Below are 25,459 nucleotides of genomic sequence, written 5' to 3' on the forward strand. Positions count from 1 at the left end.
TCTCTCCACAAGTCAATGTGAGCACCGAGCAGATAGAGGAAACAAAAAAAGATTATCCACCGCTTGGTGCCTTGGACAGCTAAATCTTAACAATTAGAGCCAAAACTTATTTAATCCAATAACCCTAGAATTCGATGTTTGGAGAAACCTATATAGAAACGAGGGACCAACTACTAGGATATCAACATGATCCTCATTCTATGGGTTAATTTTTGTTTGAAGTAGGAGCTGTGGCTTATCCACCATGCCATTCTGCCCGTTCTTGCATTTCCTTTGCAGGAGGGGAGGTGGCTAGCTAGGTCTCTATTATTATCTTCTAAAATTTTCTAAATCTTTTAGTTTTTCAAGCAGACATTTCAGACAAAATTTGGTGGTCTGGGTGTACAAAAATATATTGGGGTGTCCACAAAATCCTTGAAAAAAATATCCTCATTTTTCAATAGCATATGGGCCATTCAGAAAGTGTAATACATGATCTGGTATGGGTGGGAAGGGTTAGGTATTCAACTCTACCATCTAACAGCATGTAAGAAATAAACATTTTAGAAAACTTTGAAAATAGTACAAGAACCCAGTAAGTCAATACTCTGAGAATTCAAACTGAGTTCTATAAAGAAATAATGATCAGATACAAATGTGTCATGCAGGAATTTGCCAAAAAAATTATCAGAACCAAAAGTTGCACAATTACCTTCCCTACTTTAACAATTGCAACTTTCTTCTTCAACTGTATACAACTAAAGAATATAAAATGACGAATGGTTACAGTAGTCAACCAGTATGCATAGTTGTGTAGGAAAATCTCACTAGTGAATCAAGGGTTTTAAGCGACTCAACGTACCCATATACCTTGTATTACAATATTGGCAATTCCCTTCTCAAGTTTGGAACTTCAGACCCTGGTTTCTAATCCCCCATAAAATTTCCATATCAGCATTTAGATTTAGGGGCCAATTAATCAAACCTCATGGGGAGCCAACTCAGTCCTACTTTGCTTGGCATCTTGGATGTGGAACATAAGCTGCAAGATAATTCAACATTAGAACAATTTTAGAAAGGGCAGACACACACCCACTGTGATTAGGCCTCCTTATACACCCTGGGATTTGCTCTTTTATATCTAGGCATTAATATTAGAGAAACCGTCAAAGTTACCAGAAAAATTACAATTTTACCCATTTTCCACCTTAAAACAGTTGACCCAATTTCATCAAACTTTTAGATCTCCTATCCAACAAAACTTGTTATTTTGAACTAATTTTGAGCAAACATGCAACCTATGTAAGGTCATGATTATAAAACAAATTTTCCACTTTATTTTACCAAAAGGGATACCACAAGGGATACAACTATCAAGTCTAACGACACAGAATGCATTTAAAGTGAACCCTGTTAGAAATAACCATATCATGGATTTTGTAACATCTCATGGCATTACCTTTGTCCCTACATAAAATGTCAAAAACATGCCAGCCAGAACGGGTAGTCCTGTATAAAGAATATCATTAGCCCCACAATAAAATTTGTATAAGGATAACAGGAAACTTAAGGATATAAACTTTGAAAATACCTTCTCTTGTAAGGAACTGAGAAGTCAACCAATTAATCCCCGACGGTCCAATAACAAACCCAACAAGGTTTGCAACCTACATGAATATTGGCTTTAATAAAAAATAATGGATGCAGATTCTACAAATAAATGTTAAAGGTTAGAAGGATTAGCATTTTAATCAGAAGATTGCATTATCGAAGAATTTACTCATTCTTAACAAATAAGGTCATTCCAGTTTTGTAAAGCTCACCAATGGTTCATTAGTATCAGTTTGGCAACTGCATATACAATGAAATCAGAGGCATCAACGGATGCTATGCAAGTGCAGTGTGATGTAAGTTACTGCAGTTTGATGGAAGTTATAATTGGGAGACAAAAAGTAGGGTGGGAGAGAAAAACTTGGGTTTAATTACTATAATAACCTTAGTTTTTAAATCTATTATTAAACTTGATTAATATAAAAGGGACACGATTTTCACACTCCACTTTTCTCCACATGCACTCCTCTTCCTTTTTTAATATTCCTAATATCTTTTTATTAATTATATTTCCAAAACTGCCCTTTTTAATACATTCTCTCACCTCAAATCTACCAGTTTTCCTCTAATCGTAAGATGGCTCTGCCTCCAGATTGTGGAACTAGCACCCCGCCTAGGTAGCAATTGCAATTTGCTTTAGACTCATACATGGAAGCAGAAAGTTTCAAATACCTCTTGCCAAAGGCTAAATCTCAATATAAGGCTGATGCAAAGGCTAAGGAGATGGGTTGTATCAGAAGTTGTGATTATGGATGAATTATTTGGGTATGAAAATAATGCAAAGTGGTGGTCTGATGGACTACTGCACTGATATTTCATTTCTTAAATGTAAACAACACTTTTCCTTCTATGCAAGTCCAGGACCAAAGTCTAGTCTCATAGATGGCATCATTCATTCTTCTTCTATTTTATTTCTTAATATGTTTCGGTTGTGGTAGCCTTTTGACCTTGTGCCACTTACTCCCTCTACTGTCCATTAAGATCATACTTTTACATCGTATTTTTTACAGCGCAATGGCCTTTTGACGGCAGCTATGGGTATTTACAGATAAAGGAGATTTAGAAAGAGGGTTGAAGGACGTTTTGTTTGGATGTTTTGTTTTAAGTGTGATTAACTGAAGGAACTTTGAACAGAGAGAATATATTGGAAATGGTAGATTTGTAAATACAAATAATAAAATGATACTAAGAATATTAAAAAATTAGAAGTGTATGTGAAAGTGGAGCGCGAAAAATCACCTACCATGTAAAAAACGTAACTGGCATTTTCTACAATCTACAATTCAGTCGACAAAGAGGGATTTCTTAATAATAATATAAAGTAAGCATGTCCTTTGATCAGCATGGCATGTAACCAAATGCTATTCTTCTAATGTAGGAAGAGAAGATATTGAATATCTACTGTTCGTTCTTTATATATTCGACAAAGACTAAAAGATTCAACTAAGTTGCTTGAATCATTTAGCCTTTTAATAGATCAAAGGCAGACAACTTCCACTAAATGGAAAGAAAAGACTCCTCATAATTTAAATTTTGACTAGCAGACATTCAAATATACAAGCATCATCAAGCATAAATCATCTGATTTAATTTAGTAATCTTGTGGTCTCAAGTAAAATTTAGTAATCTTCAAGTCATACTGGCAATTCAATCATCTGATTTAATTTAAAGATCCAGGAACACTTTCAATTAAATATACAAACATAAAAAAGTCAACACATTGAAAGGACTGCAAAGAGCATCAAGAAATATCTATTGATGTTTAGAATATATCTGATCCTCAAATATACAAACATCATCAAGCATAAATCATCTGATTTAATTTAGTAATCTTCAAGTCAAACTGGCAATTCAATCATCTGATTTAATTTAAAGATCCAGGAACACTTTCAATTAAATATACAAACATAAAAAAGTCAACACATTGAAAGGACTGCAAAGAGCATCAAGAAATATCTATTGATGATTAGTATATATCTGATCCTTAAACATAGATAACATACCATGAGACAAGTGATTGTGATAGCACCAGAAAACGCTCTAAGTTCACGAACAACAAACTCCCCAAAAGGACTCTCAACCTGACAGCCAATAGATGAGAAAATCAAAATTGTTATGCTCTTTGCAAAAATAGAAAAAAGAAAGATAAAAAACAGATGCATTATATTTTACAGTAAATCGTTGTAGATTATCTCACTTGGTGTAGCAATGCAAAATTGCAAATAATATCAGTTAGCGTATGTATAGGCTTATATTTAGGTTTTTTCCTTATTTAGCTAGGAGTTAATGTATTAGCTGTGTATTAGCTGTATAGTTGACTTACCTAAATGGTAATCTAGCTGTATGTATAAATATACCTTGAGATGAATGAAAATATCAATTCAGCCATATTCTAATTCGGAGGCCTAATGACATGGAGTGTCCAGCTGATGCTGAAAAGCAGAGGAAGCGTATTGCGGAAGATCGAGTTTATATGTTTCTCGCAGGTCTTGATCACAGTCTGGATCAAGTTAGCAGTCGTGTTTTGGCAACTTCTCCTCTACCGAGCCTGGAAGAAACATACTCATTGGTTCGCCGTGAAGCACAACGACATGTCACAATGGGTGCTGAAGTTATCTCTGAGGCTTCAGCCCTGATGATCCAAAAGAGCGATTCTCGACCAGCCCCTTCTGCTGGTTCTTCTGAGCATGCTGCTCGCCTCTGTACTCACTGCAATAGTTCCAAACATACAGTAGATGTATGTTGGAAGAAGCATGGTTACCCGGAGTGGTATAAACTTAAGCAAGCTGAGCGGAGGAATAGAAAATCTGCTCATGTCGCTGTTGCAGATATCCCTACCCCTCCATCTTATGCTTCTCAGGTCTCTCGAGTTTCTTCTCAAGGAGGTAATTCTGGCTTGGTATTTCTTTCTTCTACTAACAACACTTGGGTTATTGATTCAGGGGCTACTGATCATATGACTAGTCATTCTTCTTTGTTTAAATCTCTAATGACTCCACCTGTTAAGTCTGTTCAGAAGGTTTGGGACGCTGTTAAGAGGAGTTATCTTGATGCCTCTGATTCTTCTCAAGTTTATGAATTGATGAAGAAGACTTTCCAATTACGTCAAGGTGGCCGGCCTCTCACAGAATACTACAACGAGATGAACTCCTTTTTTATGGATTGACTATTGAGAGACCTTTGCTCCTGTGGCTAAGATGAACACTGTTAGAGTCATACTCTCTCTTGCAGTTAATCTGGATTGGCCATTGCGACAATTTGATGTTAAAAATGCCTTCCTTCATGGTGATTTAATAGAAGAGGTGTACATGGATCCTCCTCCGGGGTTCACACCGAAAGAAGGTATGTAAACTGAAGAAGGCCTTGTATGGACTGAAGCAATCACCGAGGGCGTGGTTTGGCAGGTTAAGCTACTCAATGAAGACACCCTGTTCTATAAACGGGATGGTGATGATATAACCTTGCTCATTGTTTATGTTGATGACATGATTGTTACAGGTAATAACCCGAGTAAGATTGAGAAGCTGCAGAGTTATTTGGCCAAGGAATTTGAAATGAAGGATTTGGGAGTTCTAAAATACTTCTTGGGCATTGAAGTGTCTCGATCCAAACAAGAAATTTTCCTCTCTCAACGAAAGTATACATTAGATCTCTTGGCTGAAACTGGTAACTCTGCCTGTGAGCCGGTTGATACTCCTATTGAGGTAAACCATGGTCTGGCTATATATCCTGATCAGGTTCCGACAAACAAAGAGAAGTATCAGAAGCTAGTAGGGAAGTTGATCTATCTCGCTCATACTAGGCCTGACATATCATATGCAGTTAGTGTGGTAAGTCAATTTATGCACAACCCGAGTGATCGACATATGGATGCAGTGACCCGTATTTTGGCTTATCTAAAGTCTTCTCCAAGTAAAGGTATTATGTTCTCTAGGCATGGACACTTGGATATTGTGGGATACACTGACTCCGACTTTGCTGGATCCAAATTGGATAGGAAGTCTACTTCAGGATATGTGTCATTTGTTGGAGGCAACTTGGTGACTTGGCGAAGTAAGAAACAGAATGTAGTATCACTGTCTAGTACGGAAGCTGAATATCGTGCCCTTCATCATGCGACTACGGAGATTACTTGGCTCAAAATTCTCTTAGGTGAACTCGGGTATGGTCCTCAGAAACCGATGAAGCTCTTTTGTGATAACACGGCGGCTATTGAGATTGCTAATAATCCTGTGCAGCATGATCGAACCAAACATATTGAACTTGATAGGAACTATATCAAGGATAACCTAGATTCTGGTGTGATTGAGGTTCCTTATATTAGGAGTGCGGATCAGCTGGCTGATATGATGACTCATGCCATTACTAGAGGACCATTCCATACATCGTTATCCAAGTTGGACATGTGCGATATCTATGCACCAACTTGAGGGGGAGAGTTAGCGTATGTATAGGCTTATATTTAGGTTTTTTCCTTATTTAGCTAGGAGTTAATGTATTAGCTGTGTATTAGCTGTATAGTTGACTTACGTAAATGGTAATCTAGCTGTATGTATAAATATACCTTGAAATGAATGAAAATATCAATTCAGCCATATTCTAATTATATCCACTAATTACACTAAATTATTGTGTACAATCATTTCAATTGAGTAACAAATTTTGCTTCAAAGGATACACAATCAGCACACATTATGGAACACGATCTTAGTACTTTTTTTGGATACTCCTAATTCTTCTAGTTTGAGGATTGTTTATTTCAGGTCATAATGACAGGAAAATTTTGGTAAACAGGCAGTTCGAAGATTCTGCCAGCTGGTGGGTGAGAGGGAAGGGCAAGAATAGGAGAGACGCCAAACATCTTCGAACTTTTACAGGTTCTTGTGCCTTAAGTAGAAAAACAATGAAAATTTTGAAGGAATTGAAGCATTCAACCCAAAACCAATTGGCAACGGATTGAGAGAATCAATGCCTTATAAATCACTATGCAAGCTTTATTTGTCCAATGTGGGATACTCTCAACAAATTTAAAACATAGTTGACCACTTAAAGATGTGATGATGTGCTAGTACCATCAGTTGCCACATCATGTAGTCAGTAAAGAACTAAAGATGGTTCAAATAGCATTACTCAAAAAAAAAAAAAAAAAAAAACCTAGGGACTTTAGACTAATTAACTATTGTTTTAATACAAAATAAAGAGCTTGGCACGGAATCATGATTAAGAAAAAGCCTTAACGCTCATACATAATCAAATTTGAGCATTAACCTGATTCTCTGATGTAATCCATGCATATAACCGTTTTTTTTTTTTTTTTTTTTTAATTTTTTTTTTAAGAAAAGGCCTAGGAATTTTATTAACATGAATCTGAAAAGTAGGTAGGAGTTTGACGTACAAGATTGGATTGGATTATTACAAAGTATTAGACTGGACTAGATAGGATAAATTTAGTACTGTGTGATTTTCTACGTAACATGGGACTAAAAAACTGGATTAGTCAAATAATGTTGTCCTATGTTAGATATACAACAAGATTGTATTACACCAACCTCAGACCTCGGACCCTGGACCCTAGAATTGGACCGGACAGGGACCCCAAACCCGGTCTTCGAGCAATGGACTAACCCAGACTTCAGGCACCAAACCTAGACCTTAGTAGATCCCATACTTGTACCCTAAACCTTACAACTCGGACCACAAGATTTCAGACCCCAAACCTCGAACCCCATACCTGGACCATGAATATCGAACTTGGAGCTCATGCCCTGGACACTCGATCCCAGACCTAGGTCCCTAATCTCAAACCAACTCCAGAACTAGACCCCGAACTACAAACCCCAAGCCCTGACCACGAAGCCCAGACCTTGGATGTACGACTCAACCCGAATCCCGATCCTAGGCTTTGTACCCTAGACCGAAACTCAAACATTGGAAATGGAACCCAAACCCGGACTTGGACCCTGGACCCAGAATTCAAACCCGAATCCCAAACCATTGACCAGGAGGTCCAGGACCTAGACCTCGAACGCTTGACCCCGAACTCTAGACCATGATGATGGACTCTTGGCCCCATGACTCTAGGCTTTGAACCCTGAAACTCGAACCCCATAAATTTTTTTAGTTTAACTCGGGATAAGTGATCCCAACTTATTAGTTGGGACAACTTATCTTACGAAATTTGACGGGACTTGATTATTTTGTAATCCAATCCAAATGTAATTTAACTTGGAGTCCCAACCATTTCCCATATAAATCAACAGAGCCAAACAGTTTAGAGGTTTCTAAGGCTCTCTCCAACATAGGGATTCAAAAAAGGGTTTCATGCCCATGAAAGTAGCTTACCCTTGTCTTTGGCATTCGGAACACTGTTCAAACTTATGCCTACTTGATACCTTATTGTTATCTTATTGAGAAGAAGAAAATAATAGTCCAACTGCAAGGTATGGAATTTTATCTAAGCTGAGCTCAAAATGAATACCTTCAATCTACGGTAACTTTGGGTTGAACTGTTGACTAACTTTATACTCTTGTATCAAGATTATATGTCAACATTTTACAAACACAGAATACCTTCAAGGCAACAACAGCCAAGTGTTTGGTTACATGAGAAGTGCAGAAATTGGAATGATCCTCACTAAATTAAGCCAAAAAAAAAAACCAACAAATGTAAAACAGGATGAAAGATAGATAGAGATCACCTTAACTCCATTTACTGCTGATTTCAATATCATTTCCGGAACAAAGAATAAGCATGTAAGCCATGCCCATGAAAGAAGCTTCCTAATGCCAGAGACAGCAATAAGATATAGGGTAAGTCACAAGTTTCAACAATGTTCTGCTCAGGAAACTAAGACTTAATCAAGAAAAAAAACTCAAGAGCAGCTAGAAGTACCACTCTAGGTCATGCCAAATGGCAACAAATGTGAATACAACCCATACATTGAGAAGCTTCCTCTGAGAGCCCCCGAGTGGAATGTACAAATACCTAACATTGTAGTCATTTCCAAAACAAACATGTCAGCTGTAGAAACAGGATTAAAAGAGCATTTCAAAGCATAACAGCTAAAAATCTCACCTCACAAGCCATTTGTTGTAAGAAGCATGCCAGTTCTTCCAAAAGCTTTCCAAGTTGTAGCAATTATTTATACACCTTGGCATATTCTCAGGGACCTCAATGCCACATATCTGCAGTAATCAGAAAAAGATCACTTACCCAGTCTATAGGAGCATTAATGCTAAAAGCTTAAGGCTTGTTAAATTATGATACATAATAAGTACAGATAGATCATAGAACTAATATGTATTGGACAAGCAGAGGTAAATGCCAAAGTTAAGAAGAAAATGAAATGAAACTTTATTTACATATACACACCAGTGACCAGAACCGGAAATAGCGCCATATCAGAAAAAACTTGAGCCACATGAACATTAAAACCTGCACCATCATAAGAAAGTAAATAACCTTGACCTAAGCTGAAATTAATAAACAAGGCCACCAAACAACTAGAATGGAAATTAAAACAAAATAAAAGAAAATATCAGGACTTGAGTATGGTGAAGAGCATGGTAATACTTACATAAGCAAGTACATTATATCTAAGAGGAATTGAAAGATTACAACCTAATGTTTGGTATTACCATTGTATTTTTTAAATGCTTTTTAATTTTGATATTTTCAGAAGAAAAATGATGCATATACCCCTGCCTCTTTACTCAAATTGGATGGAATTCTCAAGTTGGACTAAAATTGGTATGGACTTGACCACAAGGTATTATTAAAATAATTGAAAGAGTACGAATGAAATTCAACCCAAAACATAGGGGTCAAACGTGTAATTTAGCCTAATCTTTATTAGGAAATGTTTTCTTAATGAAAACAGCCCTTTGTTAACTTCAAGACTTGAGCAAAACAAAATCAAGAAAAATATTCTCTAGATAGAATTTTCCTAAAATCTACCAAAGAACAGAAATTTTTTTTTTTTTTTTCCCCCCAAAATTCTATTTCTGTTGATACAGAGTCTAAGGGTGTTTTCTGTATTTTACAAAAGTAAAATGGTCCACCTAAAATTAAAAATACATTATTTTGCTTCACAAGCATATCTTGTTTCATACAAAAACTTGAGATATTAAAATTCTAATCATGAAGAACCTTAATAAATATAAGGACTGTCTCTTACCCCATATCCAATAATAAACACATCCATAGGATATAACTGCTTCCACATGCGACTAACAGGTACAGAAAAAGTAGATTTAATTAAATAATTATTCAAAAGATAATATATATATATATATAAATACACAATACATGGTATATCTTTAACTTCTAAGACACTCACCTGACTGCAAATGCATTGTAATAAAAAAGATGTGTCATTAGTTCCATAAGAAGTAGACTGAATACCCAACGCAAACCATACCAAGAAATGTCTCTAACTGAGAAGTTATTTTGAGGAACATCCAGCTGAAACAACAACGCAATAAGGTTAACTGAGACTTCGGAATAACATACTAGGAAGAACTAACATCTTCAGTAGTATTGAAACAGAGATCCAATGTACTTGAAAATCCAGGAATGATGAACTATTTCAAATAGTTTGAAATATGTGGGAAAAATTATAAACTGCAGGGACAACAGTCAAGTATACTGCTAGTGTTAAGATTCAACAATATTCAGGATTATCAGAAAAATTCAACTAAACAATATAATCTTTTTATAATAGGCAAACTAAAGAACATCATTATTGCTTTTAATTTCATTGAAAATTCAAACCATGAACACATGTGTTTCATACTTTCTAGTCAAATTGTTCGAGTTTTGGTTTTTAACCATCTGACTAAGGCCATTGTCTTTATGTCTAGCAAACCACCAGGCAACCATAAAATGTTTCTGAAACTGAAACATCAGTGTTTTCCATTAACTTTCATATTAGTAGTTCATCCATGAAAAGCTACCAAGAATAAAATCATACAAATGCATGGAAAGTCAAAACTATTGCACAAGGAAGAAAAGAAGACCGTATCATGTTGAAAGTGACAAACCTGTGAGGCAAATGCATTGAAGCTTAGAATCGGACCAGAAAGATAAAGAGGTGCATATACCAAATACGCAAGGTATGTAATAAAGGAAAACTTGTCATCCCGGACACCTCTATCCTGAGTAGAATGAATGTATTTATGAGCATATGGAAAAATCCCTTCAGATGAAAGTTTATTTAGGATCCAGAAACTACAAAAATACTGGACTCACATTTAGTAGAAGCAAAGCTAACCTGTAAAAGTTGGTAACAAGTTTTCCCTGATTTACAAATATTGCAACGCTGAATATGTTTCTGCAATCACCAGACCAAAAAAGTATAAAAAATGAGTAGATTTGACAATCATCAGCATGCATAAATAAACTCCTAAGCGTAAATCCATCTGAATGAACTAGGAATCACCAAGAATTCTCGTACATAGGCTATCAATGGATACATGAATTGATCTGAGGATTTGTAGATAATACAAGATTAAATTATGTTAACAGGGTAATTGGCAAGCATGAGAAGGACAACAGAACATAAAAGTACACCATTGAGTAATAGCACAGAAAACTGACAATATATAAACTTTAAAGCCAAAAAAAGGTGATCCTACACCATAAAGTAAGATGCATAGCACAAAGACATTGAAAACAGGCAGGGTCAAATAACGCAAAATTACAAACCAATCCCTGCTCTCATCCATAGAACAATCTGAACAAAATACCTTTAGGTTCCAGAGTGATAAGTAACATCATGCTGAGTTATTCTTTCAGACCAAAGTTATAGGTGGGCTGGAGACTAATCTCTAAACCAAACCCTGTTAACTTATATAAGAGACTTAAGAGTTTTGTTGAAGGAGGAAAAATTTAACTCCTGGAAAGATTTTATTCATAGTATGCAGAAAAGGGGGAAAAATGAGATGTGAGAGGTAGCGAGAGACCAAGTAATCCTACAAAATGCATACTAGAAAAAAAGGACAGGAAAGGAACAGAGAAGAGAACATAAAGATCAGACCTCCAAGGAAAACAAATACCTTATGGTCAGAACGAGAATCTCGATGCGCCCAATGGTAATCATAGCCAAAGCTAATCATGCGCAAAACAACTGCCACAAACCACCAGACTTGGAAAAAGGACCATCTAAAAGAATAACAAATATGCATACGGATATATAAAAGCAGGATGCAACATGTGCCATTGTGCTACGAGTATCCCTTCTCCTTTTATGTTCTCTTAATTCCCATTCTCTTTTCCCAATTGCAAAATTTTAAATTATTTGTTATTCATGCATTTTCTAAAAATAAGTATATAGGTGCAATGAACTTTCGATTTCACATTTTCTGATTTTATTGGGATTCTTCTGTCCCAATATTTTAATTTAATCAATGTGCCCTCCATAACAAGGAGTTGTGTCAGATAATCCCCTCTTAATTACAAATGACCATGTGACTAATCAATGAAATCAAGAACAAAAACTGTTGTCCTGTGTACTTTTAATTTAGATAGAATATGATCTACAAAAACCACAAAATACACAGGGAGCTAGCAAGGGAGATAATTAAAATTAATTTTAACACATTAATGAGGAAAGGAAAATACCAAAGTTAAAGCAAATGTGCCATCTAAAGGCGCCGCGAAAGTTGTCCAAATATGCCCAGCGTTGCCTATGTATGAGAAATAATCAGAACCAGTAAGTAGATATAGCACAACCTATTGAATCATAATTCAACTACCCAAAGAAGTACTTAATTACCTAGCTAACAAAACTCACCCAATCACAGAGAAGGAGTATCCTTCATAAACACGGTTGCATAGAAGAAAGAATATGTTGAAAGTCCAAAATACAAAAGAGAAGTACTTTGTACGTGCAAATATCTGCAGAAACATAAGTCTAGTAATAAGTGGCAAGAATCGAAACAGTAGCACATGAACTCTCTTAAACAGATTCAAATTTTCAAGTTGTTATGTTTTTCTTTTGTAAATCATAAGATACATGAAATAACCATATGATTAATCTACTAGAGCATGCAAAAACATAAGTTGCACTTGCATAACCAGATTAACAAAAACACCAAAGTAAAAACTAGTATTTTTGCATTATATGTGACTTTAAAAATTACCCTTCACCTTAAATTTCACATGCAAAAGGTTCACAGCCATTATAAGAGCCTATAGTCATCCTGTACTATTTTCTGGAAGTCACATTCTCATACCAGTAACTGAATTGCAATTCTACAGAATACGCATAAAACATTTAACATGTGGAATGCAATAAGGAACAAATAATAAAATAAAAATTACAATTAAATCACCAATGTAGATTTTCTAATGAGTTAAAATATCTAGAACCTAGATTACTTTTTTTTTATTTTTTATGAGAAACAGACTTTCATTAATGAAAAAATAAGTACAGAGTACAATACAGTGGACAAGATCCAAAATAACAAGCTCTAGGATGTTCTAATAACAAAACAAGTAGAATACAACAGCAAACAACATACAGCAGAGTACAACATCCTAAAAAAAACTCTAGTATGTAGTACAACAACAGAAACAAACTCTAACACACAACATCCTCCCAATTAGACATAATTACAGAGAATTAATAGTCCCTGAAATCTGCAGCGACTGATGCCCATAGGTGAAGCCCAAAACCAAACTCTCTCCCCACCTTTGAACAAACAGAAAAGAAGGAACAAACTACGCTCTTACCATCGAAGTGTTGAGCACTAGCCCCATATTGGTTAGGGTAGATGTCTAGTAAAGTTATATATACCCACTTAGTCTCTCCATGTAACAGTTTAAACTTTTCGGGTGGATATTCAATACCATCAAGTATAGGTCATCTTAACAGGGATCACATATTAGAAATTTTGGACACAAAAAAGGGGACATTTGCCCAGTCTATGACCAACTAAAATAGGGGTCCAACGTGAGGGAAGTGTTTGGCACAAGTCCCACATTGGTTGGGTTAGGTGTCTAATAAAGCAATATATAGCCATTGGGTCTCTCTCCACCTAATAGTTTAAGCTTTTAGGATAGATATTCAGTATCATTTGCTTTATCGAAGTTTGAGCATCTAGAAGCACAAAGAGGATGCCAGCTTAAAGTGCACAAAATATGAACGGCTAAGTCAACAATAAAGATCAAGTTTCAGCATTCTTAAGCCTAAAAATGTTGGCTAACAAACTCTTCTCATGAAATGACATTTTTTTTGCAAGGTCATCAATATTCTTTGTGTGTCCATACACATACATACACTAACACTAATATAAAACCTTTAAATATCAGAAAAACAACAACCTAACTGAAGAAAAATAATGCAATATAAATATAAACAGAAAAAGACCAACAATAATAATAAAATAAATAAATACTTCACATTATGTATATAAACTTGAATGGAACGCACCTTTACTAAAAGAAAATTCACTGAAGCGATTGAGAGGATAAATATGATGCTTACAGAAAGGAAAAATGAAAGAAAGTCAGAGAATTGCCACTCCATAGAAGGAGTAAAAAATCCAAGTATTATTAAAATTGTAACACATACCAGGCTCCATGCAGATATGATAGGTATGTGAAAGAAATCAAAAGCCAAATAATGGACATCCCTCTTGCTTTTAAAAGAAAATATCCCCTCAACAAATTAGCGATCAACGAAAAAATTGTGAAAACAATGGTAAGAACAGGTAAATTTCCTCTAAAGTTTACCCATTGAGCATCAGAAACATCCTAAACAGAAACAGAAAGGGCTTATGTTAGACAAAAAAAATTTTGTAATGTTTGAGCATTCAGTGAATTCATGTTGTGAACACCATGATACTGCAATAAATGAACACATGAATAACAGTCATATCTAGAAAAGGTGCAATGCTTCTGCAGATTAAAGATCTATCTGATAATGAAATGGCCAACCTATTACAAACCAAAGAAGGCAATGCAGAGAACAGAATTGCTTATCTCCTCAATGGAAGGTAAAAGTAAAAATCTTATTAAATGGGATCAAAATAAAGGACTAAAAGTGCGTTTTCACAACATTTTGGGAGAGGATGGGAAGGAAGAAAACAAACAAACGTAGTGGTAAGTTATTTTAGTACATTTTGTGCATCAATCCAATAAACACCATCCTTAAAAAAATAAGCATGCACCACTTCTTATCTAAGCATGCCCTATGTTCCAAATCATGCTTTTGTATCTTCCAAATCATGCCCTATATATATATATATATATATATATATATAGAGAGAGAGAGAGAGAGAGAGAGAGAGAGAGAGAGAGAGAGGGAGAGAGAAAGCTTCATGTGCGAACAAGTTTCCGATTGAAAAAAGGAAATTGAAAGGAAAAGAAAAAGCATTGTCCCAACTATTTGAAGTAAGCTGCATGAATCATGGTCCTCCATCTTGTCCTATCAAAGGCGATATTTCCATCTTAAGTCACACACTATCATCTGTTTCCTAATTATTGCTCATGCTATTTTTTAAAAGGAAGACAAAGATTAAATTATAAATAATCGAATAAAAAGGTGGGGGATAGAGAGAGAGAGAGAGGGAGACAGAAAGCATACGTTGAGGCAATGAGGTATAAGCCATCCTGGACGCAACTTAGAGAGTTTTGCATGATGATCTGTGTATGAGAAAAAAGCATTTCAATTAAGGTGAAAAGGAAACAATGATACAACCCCCCCCCCCCCCCCCCCCCAAAAAAAATAAATAAAAAAAGAATGTGGTACCATGAGATATTTGAAGGGATCGATGGATGATGAAGGCGTAGAAAGCAGCTGCATAGAGAATGAGAAAGCCCAGCTCTCTTTTCTTACTACTGGTGCTGTACAAATTCATAGCTCTGGTTTCTTCAGCTAAGTATTCCTCAAATTATGCTTTGTTGGTGTTATTGTTGGCTGCAAAGATTCGTGGTTGACTGTTGGGTCTGGTTTGATGACCACATCTGGTCCGTGATTATGTAGATGACTAGAAAAGATTTGTACCAGTGCACACCTTGACTTGAATGTGTAGGGATGTAGCCCAAAGGATTCCCAATAGTGTGTAAAAAAATAAATTTCGACCACCTTACACAAGATGACCGGAATAATAATAGAAAAAAAAAAAAGAATTATTAGACATAAGTGCAAGTATAAATACATGGGTAGAATTAGATAAGAAGATATGAGTATTTTTCCAAATTGATTTAATCATCATAAAAAATTTCTATTATACTTGTTGCTGAGGTTGTTGTACAGCCTGCAGGCTTAATCTAAGAGACAGATTAGAGGAGCTAATTGCTAGAGCTAATTACTAGGGATTGATGCCAATTACTAGAGATTGATGTTGGCTGTTGACCTTTGATGTTCTATATCAAACAACCAACTAACAAAAGCATCCACAGGTATAAACAGGTATCAAAGATAATCTGACTACACAAGATGGATACATGCATGCCCATCTATATACAGAAGAAAGACTATTCCTACAAAATAAGGATTATGGACTACCTACTAAAGGTACACAAACAAAAGGATGCCTCGCCTCTTCCCACGTGGTCCGACCCTTATCTACTACCTGGGGGAAAAAGGAGAAGAAAAGAGTGAGCTATAAGTGGACCTTAAACACTTAAAATGATTTCAGACTAAAATCTTATTCTTCAAAATAAAAGCATTTGTAATCAATAGAAATAGGAAACGGTTAATGCAAATACCAAATACATACAAAAATGATAATAATTATTGTTAATGAAAAGATCATTTTACTTACCAAGAGATAACAATGCTTTAGGTTAATAGAGTGAATAAACAATTTATAAATCAAAATGCATACTAAACCATGTAAAAGCAATTAATATAACCATAGTGAACTGAAATAACAATAGATAATTTAACATATCCATGATAATCATGTATTAATATAATAATAATAATAATAATAATAATAATAATAGATATAAAATGAAAACCTCGTCAAACTAAACTAGTACCAAAGGAAAACACAGGCCATACTTATGAAGACTACTCTGAGCATATAGGCGGAGTGGGGATAAGACAGATCATACCTGTGTAAAGTCATCTCGAAGCACAGGCAGAGGAATACTATATAAGTTGGGTCGTATGTGCGCACAGAGCTCCCCCAAAGGGCTGACATCTTGAGAGACAGCCCAAAGCCTCTAAGTCTCCAGAATGGTACTCAACTGGTGGTTTTAAAAGTTAAAGAAAACATACAATATAACATAAACTAAATCAGTCTGTTTTCTTTTCTTAGAATTATAGTTACATATTGGAACTAAACGTAAATCATAGAAATAATTTACTTTTGTTTTTTGGAAAGGCATAGAAATACTTGACTAAACCAGCAGTACACATTATTTGTTTTCAATTGTCATGTTCAAGACATGCAGCCATGCTAAATCTGATTTTAGTTGTGTAATAGGATCAGATTTTAAAGAAACAGTTCTTTTTAAATAAATACTTTAAACAAGTCTGTTTTTATGAAATGAACACAATTTATTGAATCATGTTAACTTTTAAAGCATATAAAATAAACTTCACCCAAATTTTTGCAAATATAAATACAACTTTCTAATATGATGTTAAAACATGGTTATTAAATAAATATCTGATATATGATACTAACTTAAATAAATAATAATGATTTTGGTTAATAACAACACATAAAAATGAAAACGGTTTCCACTCACTGTGCTAAATTCGGGTAAGCTCGACCACTGATGGGGGGTCCTCTTGGTGATCCAATGGTTGAGCTTCTCCGAAATAAACAGTAGCATTTAACCAACTTGTCTGAGCTGCCTTGAACAGAATATCCAACTAAAATAGATCTGAATCGACAAACACAAAAAACCACCCCCATAATTCCAATTTCGTGTTAACCATGAATGAAATAATTATTACTCTCAAACCTAGAACCATGTCATAAAAGATGCTTATAAACTTCAAGCGTTATAACCTGTGCTGTATAATTTTCAAAAAACCAACAAGCAACTGAAATCTCAAATGTTGGTTTCTGAACCCCAGCAGATATAGGCTGTAAGTCTTACCCTTTTTATTAGTAATTACATAGAGTAGCGTCCCTAGTCAATTGATCATTCCTAACACATCCTTTTGTGAAATCCCATCTTAGCTATTAGACTCTTCATCAGCAATTACATGCGAATAAAAAGAATCCCATGAAGAAACTTCGAAAATGCATCCTATTTTCAAGAATTCCAACACTCTGTCTCACTCCCAACATATCAACACGGCAACAACAAGAAGAAAAACAAGTCCTAATTTACTAAGTTATTTTATGGAAATTAAGAGGGGAAAAAATGTGGAAATTAAGAAGGAATTTGAAGGACTCACCATACATAGCCACTGTTTGGTGAGAGAATGAATCGGTGGTACCCTTTCAAAAGTTTGAAGAAACGAAACTTGGGTTTTCAAGGAAACACCATATTCCTGAGAAGATTGGGTCTTGAAGGGAGAGAAACGAGAGTGTCAAAAGCTTTCGTTCTCAGCTACTACAGAGTAAATAAAATGTCAAAAAGACGTGGGAAATGAATGACAGATTGTTTCTTCTTCTCTACCAAATGAGTATGACAGATTGTTTCTTGTTCAACAATCGATGGGGTCTCCAGGCCAAAAAAATAAAAAATAATCGATAAGGTCTCACCAAAAAATAAAAAAGTTTTTTTTTATTTTCAATTTTATTACCTAACTTTGAGCTGAATTCCAATTTGGTACCCAAAGTCTAGTCTGACTCGTACCTAATAAGTACCCATAAAATTTTCATTAAAAATTATTAACAGAAGTTTAAGATAATATTGTCACTTGAAAAAAAAAATTGATTTTTCATTTACATATTTAAAGGTAAAAAAACTAAAAAAAATTGGGTGCATCATCCCTCCCAGTGTCACAGTGTTTACTTTGGTATCATGTCAAGATCATCTCCTCCATTGAATGCAGTGACAGACACATCAACCATCATATATTTGGGCAATCGATGAATGCAGAAAAGCGAAATAATTAAATGAAATTGAAATGCACCTGCGAGTCCAGAGGATTTGCTTGGCGGGACACAATGCCCTGCAAGCTGATTACAGCGGCGGAGGCTGCCAAAATGGGGTCGACGGCGGCGGAGGGGGATGCTTTGCACTATTCCCAGCTTCCTCTGCTGGCTGTGGAGGGGGATGCTGCAACACTATTTCTCTTATTTCTTTTAAGATTTTTAACATTGAAATATTATTAAAAAAAAAAAGTCATTTTTTTAAATGACAATATTATCCCTAACTTCTGTTAATAATTTTAACAGAAATTTTATGGGTTACACTCAAAACAAAATAAAAATTCAAGTATTTAATCGGTCAAATAAAAATTTAGATACCGAATTAAAACACGACTCAAATTTTATTTTAATTGAGGCACCAAAGTTGAGAAAACCCCAAATAAAAAAGAAAATGAGGATTTGTTTTCCAATGGGTAATGGGTTCTGTTGGATTTGTTAGTACTTAGTATCCGTTCATTTAACAATAATGTTATATTTATCATATTTTTATATCATTTTATGTGTCATTACTTTATTAAACACGGTTTTTTTTTCTTTTTGGGTTTTTTTTTATTTATTAGTATCCAATGTATGAATGTCATGTAAGTTACCACATAAGGTGGTATAAAATTATGGTATAAAAATGTGAGATGTCTAGCACTACTATTCATTTAATAATTGGACCTCTTTTTGCTCCTTTAGGATCAAAAGGTTATCTTATGTAATTTTTTTTCTTTCTTATAATTTACCATTAACATTTTTTGTTTGAAAAATCAAATTTTTTTGTTGAAAAATCTTTAAAAAGGAACAAAAAACAATGGTAAAATGGTCATGTCTAGTTCAGACAATTTTCATGTTCGAGCTTGTGTCATCTGTTTTGTGCTCTTATCGTATTTAATGGGATAAAAATTTCGGGCTGACTCCCATTTACTTGTGTCATATTCATACCAATTTGGTCCATTTCGTGCTTGTACATGTGATAGGTGGGGTTTGAGTAATTAATAATATAAGTACATAAGAAATCATATTGCACCAAATCTATCTACTCATAAAATGTTCAATTGTCAACCCACCGGGCAACATAGCAATTATTAATTTGATTCATTCTTGACTAAAGGTATGGTTTAACAAGAGAATGACCCACTAGCATGTATAGCTTCTATGATTTAATTAAATGAAAACATCCAATGGTGCTGCAACTGAAACAAATATATTACACCACAGTAGTTCTGTTTGAATTTGTATTATTACTACTCTTACTTGTGCTCTCTATGAAGCTCTTCAATTCTCCTTGTCTCCCAAGCCCAGACTGCCTAGGCATATCAAATTTCGTAGTGTTCATCTCTGAAAAAGCATTACCAGGATCTCTACCCTCTTTCATGTTCCTCCTAGTTTTCTCAACTTTGTCAAGTACTCCCTTAACTGCTATGTCAAATGCATCTTCAAGTGTGTCCGATCTTGATGCCCTGGGATCTGCATATATTATTTTTGGAATCAACCTTATAACCTCCTCTCTCATTGCCAATACTTGCTGTTTGGGTATTTGAAGCAATGTCTCATTGATGTTCACCTTTTGGGCCTTGACATCATTTTCTGATATGAACACTGAATATTTAGATGGGTTGTTGGGAAAATGCCACGAGTATTGCACATACGCTGAACCCGGATGGAAGAAAACTGGAATGCAGCCGGCCAAGATGGAATCGAATGTTGATCGCCGGGTGAACGAGTCCCCGGAAGGCTGCAAGCAGAAAACTGATGCTTGAAACACCTTCATCACATTCAGGGGGTCATCACACTTATTTGCACCATGGTAGCAGCCTACAAGTATGCATGTGGCTGAAGATTGGCAGTGGTTTATGATCATACCCCGGATATTGTCTTTGTAATCAGGCCTTGGGGCACCAGCAAAAGAGAAGAGGTATCTCCTTTTCCTGTTTCTCATTCTTCTCTGCCACTCAGACACCTCACTCTCCTTTGAGGGATGAAAGTATGTTGGGTATGGAATTGCTTGGTCATTGTTCCAAGAGCTTGATTCAATTGACAACAAGGTCATGTTCTTGGCTTGGGGCAAAAACATGAGCTTGGAACCCCAGTCTGAGTCATCGTCTGATTGTCTCCTGAAATCCCAAGCAATCCTCCCTCCAACTAAGAAATGGTCTCTGCCCCACATTGTTTTCCACTCAGGTCTGTGTGCCAGCCACTTCACCAATTCCAGAGGAGAAGCATCTCTCACTGATGTGTTGTAACCCCACAGGTATTGACCCACATCAAGGCCAGCATAAAAGGGTACAAAGATTGCAGAGGCCAATGATGAATCATTGGTTAAACACTTGTACTGCCTCATCCTGTTAAGAAAAATAACTTCTAATGAAAACTGGTTTGTAGCAAACCAAGCATTTCCCAATTTAGAGTTGTTAATTCTTGGACCAAGACCCATGTTTGACATGAAGGGGCACATATCAGTCCATCTCAGAAGTGAACGACAATTCTTGAGCAAGTCCTTGTTGAACCGGTCAGGAAGATCATAAACATAAATGTATCGGCCTGAGCACAAATCAGAATCAGAGCTTTGGTGCTTGGTACCATAACCATGTTCAGAGTCATTCTTCCCAATCCCAATATATACAGCTGGTTGTGTTGAATTACTAATGACAGAATTATTTGCTTGTCTGCCATGGTCAAAAGAATATGCAGGACCAGTCCTCCTAGTTACTTGAGTAGTAGTAGCAGTAGAATTTGCTGTGCCATTATGGTTACTCAGCCAACTGATGTTCTTGGTTTCATTGGATGTTAATCCACTACTAGAATGAGGATCATGATCATCATGTTGGGCGGTAACAACTACATTTGCAAAGTTGGTGATGAGAAAGGTGACCCCATTTGTATCTCTTCCAGCACTTAGAGCTGAATAGTCTGATAGAAGCAAAATTAAGCATAAAAGAAAGGAAGCAATTAGAACAAACCAGAGATGAATATGGCACTTTCCAGCATTCCAATTCTCCATTAAAAGCTGCTGCAGCCTCTTCATTAGTCTTGAGTACTCTTGATTTGATCACCTGGGATTGGTATTGTATTCTTGAATCAGTCAGAAATGAGAATGAGATCTCCAATATTGCAAAGAAAACAAGGAAATGAAAAAAGTTGCAAGAAATCAATTGTTCAAGAAGATAAGTAAATTGTAAGCAAAAAAAGAAAAAAAAAAAAAAGGAGAAGAAGAAAAGTAAATATATATTAATGGTTGACTCTCCCATTAATTAAGGTAACTATATGTATTATATGGTAAACATTTATTCTCAGTATCTTCACACTTTCACAGGATATCATATGTGAGTAACACAACATGGTAAGAATCATGGAGTCTATATTAATTTCTGACCATTGGATTGAATTTTGGAGAATTCTTGGATTGGTGAGAAAGAAAATGACCTGGTCCTCCTTTTGAGAGATTAAGGCAGCTGCAGGGATGCTCATACAACTCATTGCACAATAAACGTTTTCCATAAATGAACAGATTTTGATTTAATTTAGGAGATTGACTAATATGATAAACATAAGTCTGCAGATTTGAAATAATATCTCTTAATTAGTTTGTTTTGAATTGAGATAATATCTTATTTGAATTATCTGTAATTATTATAAATATATTTATCCCTTCTTAACAAACAAGGAAGTATCGTCATTGTACACATATTATAATACTAAATAGAGCAACCATAAGTCAAGGAGTTTACAGCTTATTTACTCTCAGTTTTTTTTTTTTTAGTTGTATTTACTCTCAGTTTAAAATTGTTTTATAATTACTCCTTTCTTTGGCCATAGATTATGCCTTAAATGTAGATATTAAATTAGGATTCGCTCGGATTCTCTCCTTAATTCCTTGACAGTCACTTTTAATCAAAATTGGAATTCGACTATCAATATATGAGATTGTGAGTGGACATAAAAGTTGCTGGATCTATTACACTAACATGACATATACTACATCTATATATAGTTAGTAAAATATGGGTGCACAATTTTCAGAATCCTAATGAGTAATGATGAGTAAGGCTATAATATATGATAGCATTTTATTACCAAATGCTTAGATGACCAACAAAATTTGAGCATGCAGAGCCGCAGCCTGGCTGAGGAAGAATTACGGGGCTTAAAACAAAAAAATATGTTGATTCGGGCCGGACATACTATATTTAATTCACCCACCATTAACTATAAATAATAAATAAATAAAAAAGAATAAGGCCATTCCATTTCAACAAAAGACCCACGCCCAAATTCCATAGCTTTGGTTCCGCTATTCCGATCATGATTTTCCAATTTTTCCTACCCTCAAAGGGAAAGGTCCTTTCCTTTTTGGCCGGTTGTGGGTGAGGAGGGATTTGAACCCCTAACATTGTGGTTCGTAGCCACGTGCTCTAATCCTCTAGGCTATAGGTGGGAGACAATATATAATCACTGTTAAATTGAATTTATAAATGCTAAAATTAACTTCATGAAAAATAAATTCATTTGACTCATTGTATTAAATTCAGTGTTGAGTGGAACAAGTGCTCACTGATACTCAAAATTTGGGTTCTTCACACGTGAACAGTATTCACACAATGTATATTAAATTTCTAATAAAAGTAGAATCCACATATAAAAGTGTGTTTCACCTCTATTAAAGATGTAATACATAATGTGTACCCAAAATATTTGTATTATATGACTATCCAACTTTTTATTTATTTATTTATATTATACTAGTCTCTTGGTACACACTCTACACATGCCAATTAACTTTTTATTTTTATTGTGCATATATTTTTTAAAAAATAAAGTTGGTAGTGGTTTCTATTTTTTAGGTCATGGTTGTTTTTTTTTTTAAATCGTTTTAATTTAACAAATTAGTTGTTTAGGATTTATCAATGTTAAATAGAATATTTTTACATGACATTTCAACAGTAATGCTACACTTACCACATTTTTATACCACAATTGCATAGCATCTTACATGACATTCATACATTGGACACTACAAATTAAAAAATAAAACTTAAAAAAGAAAAAGGAAATACACTTCCAGTAAAGTAATGACACATCAGGTGAGATACAAATGTGGGACAACTAGCATTATTGTTCAATTAATCATGGAAAATTTATAAAAGAAAGATATATATTTGTCCAAACTATTTTTTTTCAACTTACATGACATTCATACATTAAACTTTACAAAAAATAATAAAAACTTTGTCAAACGAATGAGGTACTATATAGCTGGTGTATTTGCTTTATACATACTAGATCCCTTGACACGCTCTCATGTGAGGGGCCAATTGGCTTTTTACATGCAAATTAGATAATTTAGATAAAATAAAAAAAATAAATGAATACTGTTTGGTTTGTCAGATTTTTTGTTTTTTTTAATAAGCTGTTGGTTCCTCATTTTTAGCAATATATTCTCCTTTTTTATTTTTTTAGTTTTTTAATTAATTGTTTATTTACCATTTTACCCTCTACTAATAATATTTTATTTAGTTGACATTTTTGTTAAGCAAGGACATCTTTTGGTATTTTGAAAATTCCATTTCGGAAGTTGGATCAGTGGAGGGCCTATGACGTGCTCAATTCCGAAAGCAAATGACTATATCGTGATTTTATTTTTACTTTATTTTTTAAAATTAAGACTAATAAATTTTTAGTTTGACTGTTTGAGGTGGTAATTTGATGGAGGTAGAACAATATAAGAATTTTGTAAAATTATGAAAATGATGAAACTTTGTTTTCTTCTCATCAAAATTGAAGGTTATATTAAAACTTTTGTTTACCAATATTGGAAAGGATATGACAATTGGAAAAACCTAAAAGACTCCCTTCAAAGATAATCAACCAAATTCCAAAGCCCTTCCCTTTGCACTAAAGCTAATGTTTCACTTATTCTTCAGTTGCGAACGAGCCAGCTATAGGATTCTATCCACAAACTTATTTTTCATTTTGGTTTGATTTTCACAAACTTATTTATGCATTTTAATTGACAGACTAAGAAAAGCGAAAAAGTAGCTTTATAGAAATTTACGAATTTCTTCAACCGAAAAAACCTTTTTCAAACGGCATTATATGGATTATCAACAATCACAAAGTCAATAGGTTTTTAGTTTGAGAAATTATATTCATACCCAATAATTTTCTTTTCTTACTTTATTTTTTCTTCATTTTTTCATTATACCCAACCTACTTTCTTATAATACCCTTATGTTAGTAAACCTTACAATGACATTAGAATTTCTCTCCTTACCCAACATCACTCTCACACCAATACCCACATCACCAAATACCCAACTTCCAAAGCCAAACCCGCCGCGCCGCCACTGTCACTGCCTGGGCTAACCTTCCCTGCCAACGCAACCACCCACTACCACCACCAGCCAATCAGCTTTATATCTGCTTCAAACAAACAATGGCAGCCTCTCATATTCCCATTTTTCCATCAATTAAATAAATTATCCACATTTTCTAAGTTTTTTGGATTGATTTTCCATATTTGTTGATAAATATGATGTTTTTGTATGAATTTTAAAACAATAATTGGAGTTTTTTGTGGGTAAATGAGGTTTATGGGTATTCATGTCAGAGAGGTTCGTTTGATACTAATATGCCGAATACGATGACAGTAATCAATAGCCAGCCACCAAATTAGTTTAGTATTTTCGAAACACTTCCACCAAATGAATCCAAATATGTTTGCTTCATATGTCCATTCGGTGAGAGGGTTCCGAATACTTGTGAATTATTCGGTGGATGTCAACCGAATGAGAGTATGTTGTTCGATGACTAC

The 25,459-nt window shown here is 34.8% G+C and overlaps 1 protein-coding gene and 1 pseudogene across 7 annotated transcripts; both read right to left on the reverse strand.

Annotated features, from left to right (window-relative positions):
- Nucleotides 1-594: 594 nt before the first annotated feature.
- LOC147279766 (MBOAT (membrane bound O-acyl transferase) family protein) lies at nucleotides 595-18,784 on the reverse strand. Of its 7 annotated transcripts, XM_086252629.1 has the most exons (24): nucleotides 18,645-18,778; nucleotides 17,961-18,071; nucleotides 17,300-17,437; nucleotides 16,658-16,792; nucleotides 16,104-16,170; nucleotides 15,345-15,680; nucleotides 15,180-15,238; nucleotides 14,166-14,347; nucleotides 14,025-14,073; nucleotides 12,384-12,487; nucleotides 12,212-12,276; nucleotides 11,647-11,717; nucleotides 10,863-10,922; nucleotides 10,633-10,746; nucleotides 9,930-10,054; nucleotides 9,768-9,819; nucleotides 8,963-9,025; nucleotides 8,666-8,775; nucleotides 8,483-8,575; nucleotides 8,289-8,370; nucleotides 3,594-3,671; nucleotides 1,571-1,646; nucleotides 1,439-1,488; nucleotides 595-1,021 (listed from the first exon to the last, which is right to left on the reverse strand). In XM_086252629.1, exons 6-24 carry the CDS (start codon nucleotides 15,451-15,453, stop codon nucleotides 959-961), a joined length of 1,605 nt encoding a protein of 534 aa, XP_086108755.1. In that variant the 5' UTR covers nucleotides 15,454-15,680; nucleotides 16,104-16,170; nucleotides 16,658-16,792; nucleotides 17,300-17,437; nucleotides 17,961-18,071; nucleotides 18,645-18,778; the 3' UTR covers nucleotides 595-958. The 7 variants fall into 7 exon arrangements, 6 of the variants coding, with proteins under 6 accessions (XP_086108755.1, XP_086108756.1, XP_086108757.1 ...); XM_086252630.1 differs by lacking the exon at nucleotides 17,961-18,071 and having other exon boundaries at nucleotides 18,645-18,784; XM_086252631.1 differs by lacking the exon at nucleotides 18,645-18,778 and having other exon boundaries at nucleotides 16,108-16,170; nucleotides 17,961-18,270.
- A 1,071-nt stretch (nucleotides 18,785-19,855) lies between these two features.
- Nucleotides 19,856-21,670, reverse strand: LOC147279767 (putative xyloglucan galactosyltransferase GT14 pseudogene; annotated as a pseudogene).
- Nucleotides 21,671-25,459: the final 3,789 nt, after the last annotated feature.

The sequence above is a fragment of the Dryas octopetala genome, chromosome 7, assembly GCF_963921425.1.
Source record: "Dryas octopetala chromosome 7, drDryOcto1.1, whole genome shotgun sequence".
Taxonomy (NCBI): Eukaryota; Viridiplantae; Streptophyta; class Magnoliopsida; order Rosales; family Rosaceae; genus Dryas; species Dryas octopetala.

What these genes read in the sequence shown, in the direction of transcription:
- LOC147279766 (XM_086252630.1), bottom strand. Translation starts at nt 15,453, where the DNA reads ATGAATTTGTACAGCACCAGTAGTAAGAAAAGAGAGCTGGGCTTTCTC. An exon ending in TCAATGCATTTGCCTCACAG is followed by an intron (nt 10,055 to 10,632) that starts GTTTGTCACTTT and finishes TTGTTGTTTCAG; the next exon opens with CTGGATGTTCCTCAAAATAA. An exon ending in CAGCAGTAAATGGAGTTAAG is followed by an intron (nt 3,672 to 8,288) that starts GTGATCTCTATC and finishes ATTGGCTGTCAG; the next exon opens with GTTGAGAGTCCTTTTGGGGA.